Here is a 10,286-nt window from a genome sequence, read left to right as displayed (position 1 = left end):
TTAAAAACCGTAAAAGATGCAACGTTTTCCAAACATGTATAATTGTAACCAAAAGACGACACTGGTCACCAGTCAACTTTCATATGTTACTTGGATTGAAATGTCATCTGGGATTCGATCCTAAGATCCAGTTCACATGCGCATGTTCATTACCTGGTGACTTAGCAATGTGAATTGTCAGTGACGAAATCCCCAATCCAGCCCCTTATCTGCATTCTCTTTAAGTCCAACGTTGGGACTTCGTATGGAATTTGCTTGCTTGCGTGTGTGTTTTACAGTGGTCTTCCATACATATTAGAATGCAGTGCTATGCCAGTCACATACATTCCACAATGCCCTTTCTACTAAACAGTAGCATCTTTATTATGGAGACTGGCCCCTCGTGAGAAGGGCTATAGCTCAGTGGTAGAACATGGGCTTTGTATTCCAAAGATCCCAGGTTCAATCGCCAGCATTTCCAGGCAAGGCTGTGAGCCCTTCACAAAGCCCTGGAGAGCTGTTGCCTATCTGTGTAGGCAATACTGAGCTAGATAGACCCAATAGTCAGACACTGTCTAAGGCAGCTTCCTGTGTTCCTAGATAGGAGTGCAACTGCTTATGTAGCCATGACTGGCTGTCAAGAGTTGACCTGGCAATGGTGTTGGTTGCAAGCTGCCACTTTAATTTCCCACAACGTTTCAGTGTAGCACTATATCAGGGTCATTGTGGGAAATGAGTACAGCAACTAAATGCAGCTGCTTGGAGCAGTGTGCCAAAAAATTTAAAGGGCAGGAGTCTACAATAAACCCAGCCAAGGCCTGGGACCCCATCAGCTGCACAGACATGCCAGGGGTTAATGCAGCCTCTAGTTCCTAAAACCTGTATGAGCTTTCGCCCATTTTTCTGTTCTCTGCAACTTTCTGGGATGCATCCATTTTGCCACTTGGAAAATACAGATAGGATTGCTGGGGCTGCTTCTGATAGCCTGGCTCCACAAACCTATAGGTTCCCATTGCCTTCTGTGTTAACATTTTTGGGTTGTGTGTGCTGCATTTACTTTTGTAAAGATTACAGGGAGAGAAAATCATTTTCACACTTTTATTCCAAAAACCCCCCAACAACTCCCCACCCCTATTGATTCAGAAATAGTTTAGCAGAGAAATATTTTATTCTTCTACAGAGGCCCACCAGTTTGCAAACACTGACAAGCCACCTCTTTTTAGTAAGTCTACTCATTTCACTTACACAGTCTGTGTTCTGCTTGAAATTTAAATCCAGCTGTTCGTGCAATTAGTGAGGAGGAGAGGGCTGGGAGTTTATGACTTAGCAGGTACCTATTGATTTTTGTAGGGGTCTTTGTTGGGCACACAAGCACAGAATGGTCTTGAGTAATGTTACTGGGACTAACTAGGAGAAAGGGAGCATCATGGCATTGAAATGGGATATATATCTCAATAAGGTTTAGGTGAGTGTTCTTTTTTCCTGCTATAGGTCCTACGTAAGTGTACACAGAAGTAGATCTTAATTGAGTACTTAATAGGCACAGGATTTGGCTGTTTTATTATTGTACCTCAATAGATTCCTTCTGCCCTCCTCTGCTTTCCTCTAAACTCCACTAAAGGCAAATGATGGTTGTGGAATGACATAGAAGGAAGCTGCTTGGCATGAAGCAGTCCACCACCTGCACCCTCCATTCTCAAGAAACCACCTGCGGTTTGGATGCAGAAGGATTTGTTGGACTAATTTCTTAATCATCTTTGTTTATAATGACATAACCTTCTGGGCTAGTTTCATTCACTGGTACAACACAACGATCGGAGTCTGCAAAAGATGAGTGACATCCTTCCCCTCTGCACTGAATGTTTGCTGGAGCACCGCCATGATATCCAACGTCAGGGTGGGTGAAACAAGTTGAGTTGGGTGGTTCACCCATGTGCCTAAGGTACTCTGCAGCTTCCCCTGCTCCCGGAATGCCTACCAGAAGTCTCTCATAACCTGAACCACCTGTGGGACAATTGCACACAGCGATATCACAGAAGAGCTCTGATGAGTAGAGGTCAACGTTGAAGCCCTCTCTATCCCCACCAGGTTGGTCTGAAAGTTTCATCCTAGAATGTTGCAGTTCCTGGATGCCTCTCTTGCTACTTAGGGATTCTGGCCCTGCTGTTTCCTCTACGGGATACACAAGACTCTCCACACCATCTTCCTTAAGATTAGCCAAGGATGAGTCACAGGTTCCCTCTTTACTTGTATTGTTGCATGCCGTGAATTTATTGTTGTGTTGCGGAGTGTTCCCTTTCAGTTCTTTTGGCTTGTCTGTTGAATCTGATCCATGAATTGCAAGGCAGCTCATGGCATCACAGATCTGAGATTCAATAGTTTCCCGAGAGGATTCTTGGCTTCTGTAGCTATAAGGGACTTCGCCTTCCAAAGCAACATCATTAAGTATGGCTAAGGCTTGGGGGCCACTGGCACCAGGAGAAAGGAAAGTGAGTGGCCATGGTTTATTTGCTGGTGGGCCCCGCCTTGACCCAGGGAGTCCTGTGTTCTGAGTCTTGTCCTCTGAGGCTTTTGGATGGGGCTCTGCAAAGTGGAGCGGCTTTTGCGCAATGACAATGTCGCTGTATTTAATCAAGAAATCCTCACTATCGGAGCTTTTGATGCAGGAGTTTGCCAAAGCACTTCCCTGGGCTTGGCTTGCATTTTGCTCACTTGTGAATTTGGAAGCAGCCAGCGGAGTCTCTTCCGTAGTCAATTCGAGAGAAAGTTCATTTCTTTGCCTACCATTTCCAGTTTCTTCAGAGGCCTGCTTGCTGTGGGTCTGCTGAAGATCAAGCATCTCACTTCTTCCTCCAATAATCATGTATTCCTTTCTCTGGCAGGGCCAGTGCTTTCTGTCTAGGTTATCTTCAGGAGAGCAATGGTTTTGGGCTCTTCTCTTCTGTAGGATATCCACCAGATCGCTGTCTCTTACATCCTCTGCAATTTCAAGGAGGTCTTCACACTGGATTCGTGCAAGGAATATTTCAAAGGCAGCTTGTTCTGTTTCCTCCTCACTGAGCTTCTTGGCCAGTGAAAACTCTGTGGTGGTAGTTGCAACATAGCCAATTTCCTTCAGTAGCTTTTCTACTACGCCTTCTGGGAGAACAGATTGCACATAGTAGACAAAGTTTCCTGTAAAAGTCTGGGGAGGGGGGCGGAGAAGAGTGATGTTAGGAAACAAGATGTATGGGGAAAAACAACACTTGGTACTGCTATGGGTTGTTGTAGCGCATACAATGCTCTACAATGTTGGAAGAACCATAGCTCAGTGTTAGCACCCAAGCTTTGCATGTACAGTGGTGCCTCGCAAGACGAAAAGAATCCGTTCCGTGATTCTCTTCGTCTAGCGGTTTTTTCGTCTTGCGAAGCAAGCCCATTGACGGATTAGCGGATTATCTGCTGATCAGATCAGCTGATAAGCGGCTTAGTGGCTTAGAAAAAGGGGGGGGGGGAGGAAAAAAAACCAGCAGGAACTCGCAAGACATTTTCGTCTTGCGAAGCAAGCCCATAGGAAATTCGTTTTGCGAAGCACCTCCAAAACGGAAAACTCTTTCATCTAGCGAGTTTTCCGTCTTGCAAGGCATTCGTCTTGCGGGGCACCACTGTAGAAGGTCCCAAGTATAATTCTTAGCATCTGAATACTGAAAAATTCAGGACACACAAAAGTAAAGTACTTATTCACACCACACAAACTACAGGATCCACTCTGTCAGCTTCCAATGACTACTGGAACTTCAGCCTTTCCTTACTCCTGTTTTTCTTTATGGCATGGTTGGGGAACCTTTGACACCTCCCCCCCAATGATGCTGTTAGGACTGGGTATTGTCAGTTCCAGCCAGCATGGCCAATGGTCCACAGATGGTGGGAGCTGTCATCCAGCAACATCTGGAGAGACAGATTCCCTGTCTCTGCTTCCCCCAGCACTCCAATTCAAAATGTGCCCATTGTTCCGAAAAGGTAGGTGGCCCCTGTGCTAGGCCTTATGGACAAATTAAAAACAAACAAACAAAGCACCTGGTTCAGATTGAATCCACTAAAAAGTTCTTAAAAGGACTCATGTGAAATTGCCCATCTTTTAACAAAGATGACCTTGTCCCCAAAAACATCTTCAACACCAGAGGACTTAAAATAAGAAGAGGCAGTGCTTCCCATGGGGTTACTCAAGGGTACGCAGTACTGGCACCTCTTTTTTTGTTGAATAGTGTGGCACTTACTGTAACAAATTCACGGTGAATAGTAGCACCTATTTTTCTAGAAAAACAGCACTGAGAAGAGGGAAATATCCAGGAAATTAGCACACCTGTTATCTTAACACCCCTGTTCTGGGAAAACTGGTGGAAATAGATAATTATCAAGTATGCAGAAGAACAAGTGCTGCTGAAAAAGAACAAGTATGGCTTCCTCAAGGATAAGTCCTGTCTAATGATAATTTTCCAGAGTCTAAAAAAGTTTATGGATAAGGATTTGCAACATAGCAACATTCTGCTTGTACAATAAGCAGAACCTAGGTTGCTAAATACGGATGCGGGTGGCGCTGTGGGTTAAACCACAGAGCCTAGGGCTTGCCGATCAGAAGGTTGGCGGTTCGATTCCCCGCAATGGGGCGAGCTCCCGTTGCCCGGTCCCTGCTCCTGCCAACCTAGCAGTTCGAAAGCACGCCAAAGTACAAGTAGATAAACAGGTACCGCTCCAGCGGGGAAGGTAAACGGCCTTTCTGAGCACTGCTCTGGTTCGCCAGAAGCGGCTTAGTCATGCTGGCCACATGACCCGGAAGCTGTACACCGGCTCCCTCGGCCAATAAAGCGAGATGAGCGCCGCCACCCCAGAGTTGGCCACGACTGGACCTAATGTTCAGGGGTCCCTTTACCTTTTTTAAGTTGCCATATATGTTATGCAGGTACAGCACAGCTTAGGAAATAACAGGATTTCCCAAGAAAGGCAGAGAAACCCATCTGTGAAATGGAGCAGCTTACCTGAACCCTATTAGAATGGTCAATGACAGTGAGGAAAAGGTGCCCATGGAAACAATCCTAATAGCACACTTTCCACTGTGTGCCAATTTTGTGTGGAATGAAAGGCACCCCAACTGCTTTTCCCCCTCCTTCAATTCTGCAATCCCTCCCTCTAAGCTCCTCTTTCTGCCCATGATGATTTCTTTACCTTTCCTCATGAAGGTGAAAATGTAAAGTGGGGGGAAACAGTGGTGCAGCAACCTGTGGCCATACAAAGAAGATGGGAGTCTAACAATATTTGTTTTGCTTGACACAGGTAGCCATATGTGGCATCCTCCAGATGTTTCTGCATGAAAATATGGTGCAATAGTTAGTGTGTTGGACTAGGGACAGGGAGGCCCGAGTTCAAATCCCCACTCAGCTGCAAAGCATACTGGGTGATCCTTGGGCCAATCAGTCTAACTTGCCTCACAGGGTTGCTGTGATGATGTAATCCGGTGGGTGGAGAGAATTGGACAAGGAATGGGGAGGCTCAGGGCAGATCCACACTCCACATTTATAGCATACCCAACACACTTTTAAAGCACAGGACTTCCCCCCCAAAATCCTGGGAACTGTTGTTTGTCAAGGATGCTAGTAAGGACACCTCTGTGAGGGGGAAACTACAGACCCGAGGATTCTTTGGGGGGAAACCATGTGCTTTAAATGTGCATTGAATAATATAATGATGATGATGATAATGATAATAATAATTTATTCTTTATACCCCGCTCATCTGGCTGGATTTCCCCAGCCACTGTGGGCGGCTTCCAACAAAAGATTAAGAATACATTAAAACATCAGTCATTAAAAACTTCCCTAAACAGGGCTGCCTTCAGATGTATGCTTTCATGTTCAAATCCCCCCTCTCCTGCAAAGCTTACTGGAGTGATCATTGGGCTACCTCACAGGGTTGCTGCGAGGATGCAATAGGGCGGTACACCACCTTGGGAGGAAAGAGTGGGGGTAACAATGCAAAAATAAAACAAACTGCCCCCCACCCCGTGTCTGGCTGGGGTCGATGGGCACCCCTCGAGGGCACCGCCTTAGCTTGCCCCGGCTGCTTACTCCAAGGAGGACCCGCGCTTACCTTGAGCGACTTGATCTCTTTCCTCCACGGGGAGAGGAAGAGGTTGACGCAAATCAGCTCCAGGAACTCGAAGGCTTTGAGCAGCTTCCGAAAGACGGCGCCCCCCGTCTCCCCCTTGGCCGCCAGGCAGCTCTGGGCGAGGCCGGCGACGTCGAAGCCCCCCGGAGCCCCCGCCAAGCCGGGCTCCGAGGCCAGCAGGCGCCGCGCGCGGCTCTTCACGGCCGCCTCGTTGCAGACCAGAAGTTTCCCTTCCGCCCCGTTGGCGCGGTAGAAGGCGAGGTAGTCCCGGAGCAGCTCTTGCGCGGCGCCCGCCCCGGCCGCGGGTCTCTTCATCGCGCCCAGCCAGCCTGCGCGGGAGGCGGAGACGGCGCCTTCTCCCTTGAAATAAGGGCGAGAGGTGCTGAGGTTTTTTTATATAAAAAATTAAGGCACAAACACACACATACAAAACGTGCCCGAGCACTTTTAAGGACTCATCCGGACTGAGGAAGTTGTGGCTCCATCGGAGCTCGCCCTGCTTCAGCCTCTTCATTGGCCTGCTCATTGATCTGCCCGGGATTTAAATGGCTACGCCGGCTGTCAGTCAAAGGTGGATCAAAACGACTTTTGTTGCCGACCCGAATCAGGAAGTGGTGGGGAATTCGAGGCGCGTCAAAACGAAAGTGAAAAGAGCCGCTTGGGATGGTGTCTGACGCTCTTGGGCGTCTGAAGAGTGGACGCTGGAAAGTGGCATTCAACTTTTTTTTTTACTCCGAGTAAAACCTATTGAGATGCCAACTTGCGCCCACTGATTTCAGGCTGTGTATACAGCATATGTTCAAAAGACTTTTATTAAACCACATGTCGTCCCACCGACCCCCCAAGAATCCTGGGAACTGTAGTTTACCCCCTACAGAGCTACAATTCTCATTACAGTACCCCAAAAAACCACACCTCCTCCCAGGATTCTTTGGAGGAAATCATGTGCCTGCTCTGTGTATAATTTAGTTGGTTACAACCCTATTTGTTGTACTTATTACCCATTCTTCAATCCAATGGTTCCTAGGCAAAATTCAACATTTATTTTATGTTAATTAATAAATTTGTGTCCCCGTCCTTGTTCCCAAAGGAGCCCAGTAATAAAACACTAGCATTAAAAATGAAACAAACTTTCAAAACTTTCAAAAACAATTTAAAACATCTAAGGACCTTTCAGAACAACCACATACTGTCACAGCTAATAATTTCAGCATTATGAGGAACAGTGTCTTTCATCCATCAAATGCCTGGATAAATAGGGATGTTTAAAAATTTCTCCTGAATGTTAATAATGAAGCAGGCAGATGGACCTCACCAGGGAGGGCGTTAAATGGAGGACCCTTTGTTACTCTGCTTCAGGTAGCAAAATATTGTTATGCGTTGGGAGAGTAAATCTCCGTGAAACCTTGGGCCTCCTTCCAAGCCTTCCATCTGGTATCTGTAAAGGCCGAATGTATGCGAGGAAGCCTGCCAAACTACTCCCTTTGTCAAGGGAATGGCTTTAGCAAGCCAGTTAAGTGCTCATCGGCATCTCAGAGAATGAGCTAAGGGGTGGTGCTCTTCAGGAAGGGTGGGGCATTTCCCCACATTCCCCTCATCTGGCTCGAGGCCAGGTGATCCTCTTTAGCCAGAGTTGTTGTTATTGTGCGCATGAGCTAAAAAGCTGAATGCTAGAGATTTGCTTGCACTGTGTTGGACTTTGGGGCTCCCCTGGAAACCTAAAGGGGGAGCATTATCTATGGAGCTGCTGTGAGCCCCTCCATCCTGTGCTCAGTGTAAATAAAGCCATATATCCCAAAGACACCAGAGTCTCCACTGACCTTAATTCTTAGGAAACTGAACCCTGGGCAGGTATTTGGAACTGCTGGAGTCGCTCACCGCTCAGAGATTGAGGTGGCCCTCATGGGCTGAGGGTTGTTGCCCATGTTAGCTCTACTCCGAGGAGACCCACTGAAAGTGATGGAAATGACTATATTAAGCCCCAATAAAAATTCAATGGGTCTACTCTTGAGTATGACTTAGCTGTATACAACCCTTAGTGTTAGGATTCAAAACTGGCTTTGCAATGATGTCTCTATTGAGAATTTCACTATTACCTGCCTAGCTCGGTTTTCCCTGTTGCTGCAATATAATGGTGAGAAAAGTCTGCAGTTGCCCTTCTAAGGTAAGTGATTTTATCTGTAGTAAGTCGGGCAAACTCTGGGTAAGGCATACCACAAATTCCGGATCTCAACCACCTGCCAAATCCTACTCCATGTCAAGTTAGCAAGATAAGTGTTTGCTTTCATGATCTAATTAGACAGCTGCATCAAGAGTCTTCCATGAATTGACCTGTGATTACTTTTGAGTTGCAATCAGCAACATCATAATGTTATAGAGCAGAAATGCCTTATTCCCCAAAGTACCAGGATGGATCTTTCGAGCATCATTTATAAATTAATAATCGTAATTTCCTTAAGGAGTCGTGATGATGCATTTGCCCTTCAATAGAAATATAAAAATGGGCTTTCACATTCCAGATCTGATAATTACCTAAGATTCAAAGAGAAGAGTATTTTAGACTGAAAACACTTCAGAGTGAAAACTATGAATGAAAACAGGCAAGATCCAAACACACTGGTGTTTGAAACCATCGGAGGTTCCCCACACCATGTAAGGAAGGTAGGATGGCTGCAATTGCCCCCCTTCTCCCACTTGTTTAAGCCTTGTTCTGGGAAAGATAAGAATGTAGAAAGCTGTCTTATACTGAGTCAGACCACCCACTGGCAGTGGCCTTTCAGGCAGGGGGTCTCTCCTAGTCCTACCTGGAGATGCTGGGGCTTGTACCTGGGTCCTTTTGCATGCAGAACAGATGCTGTACCACTGAGCTCTGTTCCTTCCGTATGGCCCTCACCCAGGCATGTGTGAGCAGCCAGAGCAATAGATGGAGGGGACACTGTCTGGCAGTCAAACCAGGCAATGGGGGGTGGGGGGGAGGGCGGGGCTGTTCCAATGGTAGCTCAGCTAGCCTGGCTATTGTTGCATTGCAGCAGAATTGTTGGGAAGAGTGAAGGAGTGTGTCTTGCTGTCAATTTGTTGGAGATCTTGGCCATAGATCTATATAAGGCCATCATTGCTTTGCAGCTTCCAATGTCCCTAAGGTGCCACAAGCCTCTTTCTTCTGTTTTTGCCCTGGTGGACTGATATAGCTCCATCACCAGAAGTGACTATTATTATTATTACTCCCTAATGAAAGGAAACACAGGAAGGGAATGTGTGATGAATGGACACCTGTCCTACCCCCAGCTTGCACACAATGACAAAAGGGAGAAGATGGAGCAGCAAAGCTTCCACTAGTCCGACCCTTTCCTTCCAGGCAATTGTACAGATTGGGCCCAGAGGGAGAGGGCAGGGGTGACTAGCAACAAGGAGGACGGGTCACTGAGAAGGCATTTTGACTGAGGTTCCCCCTAAAACCTGTAGACCACTTTTCAATTTGCGCTCCCAAAGGGGTGAACAAATAACATGATTCCAATAAGTAAAACAGTGCAGTATCAAAATTGCTACACACACACACACACACACACACACACACACACTCATTCACACCACCCATTCAAAACTCATATACATGGTTCCCTTCCACCCCCAAATCCTAGGAACTGTAGTTTAAGGGTGCTAAGAGTTGTTAGGGACTCTCTCAACAAACTACAGTTTCCAGGATTCTTTGGTGGAAACGTTAAAGTGGTATAAGAGGGCTTTAAATGGATGGTGTGGCTGTGACCATACTCACAGAATCATATATGAGAAATAACAAGGCAGCAAAAATAAAGCACCAGAGGGGGTTAAGTCCCGAAGTCATGGAAGCATAAAACTGTCTTTACTTGGTTACAAAATTATATCACTGAGAGGGATAAACAAACAGCTTGTAAAAGGGCTTCCCAAAGTTCTGGTGCTGCAACCAAGTAGAACCTTTTTCTGCTGAAAGTGAATCCATGATCCATTGAGGAGCCCATGATGATCTTCTGAACACCCAAAATTCTTTGGAACCCCATCTGAAAAACGCTTGCCTGTTGGATACCTGTTGGAGCAAGGTTATGAGATAATTTGGATGTCTTTGTGGGGTTTAGATTGCATGTTACTGTTAATCACCATCCATCAACAACAAACAACATTTTTATCCAGAT

At 46.4% G+C, this 10,286-nt stretch overlaps 1 protein-coding gene across 1 annotated transcript; it reads right to left on the bottom strand.

Moving 5' to 3' along the window:
* Positions 1-1,063: 1,063 nt before the first annotated feature.
* LOC309537470 (uncharacterized protein) lies at positions 1,064-6,591 on the bottom strand. The gene is made up of 2 exons (XM_082232338.1): positions 6,103-6,591; positions 1,064-3,163 (listed from the first exon to the last, which is right to left on the bottom strand). Exons 1-2 carry the CDS (start codon positions 6,433-6,435, stop codon positions 1,727-1,729), a joined length of 1,770 nt encoding a protein of 589 aa, XP_082088464.1. The 5' UTR covers positions 6,436-6,591; the 3' UTR covers positions 1,064-1,726.
* Positions 6,592-10,286: the final 3,695 nt, after the last annotated feature.

Source organism: Podarcis vaucheri (genome assembly GCF_965113315.1).
Source record: "Podarcis vaucheri genome assembly, chromosome: 7".
Taxonomy (NCBI): domain Eukaryota; kingdom Metazoa; phylum Chordata; class Lepidosauria; order Squamata; family Lacertidae; genus Podarcis; species Podarcis vaucheri.
This window is presented reverse-complemented; position numbering and strand designations above follow the sequence as displayed.

Bases quoted from the DNA above. Each gene is read 5' to 3' on its own strand.
- LOC309537470 (XM_082232338.1), bottom strand. From the start codon at position 6,435: ATGAAGAGACCCGCGGCCGGGGCGGGCGCCGCGCAAGAGCTGCTCCGG. The intron at 3,164-6,102 runs GTAAGCGCGGGT...CCCCCTCCCCAG, and splicing joins AAGAGATCAAGTCGCTCAAG to ACTTTTACAGGAAACTTTGT.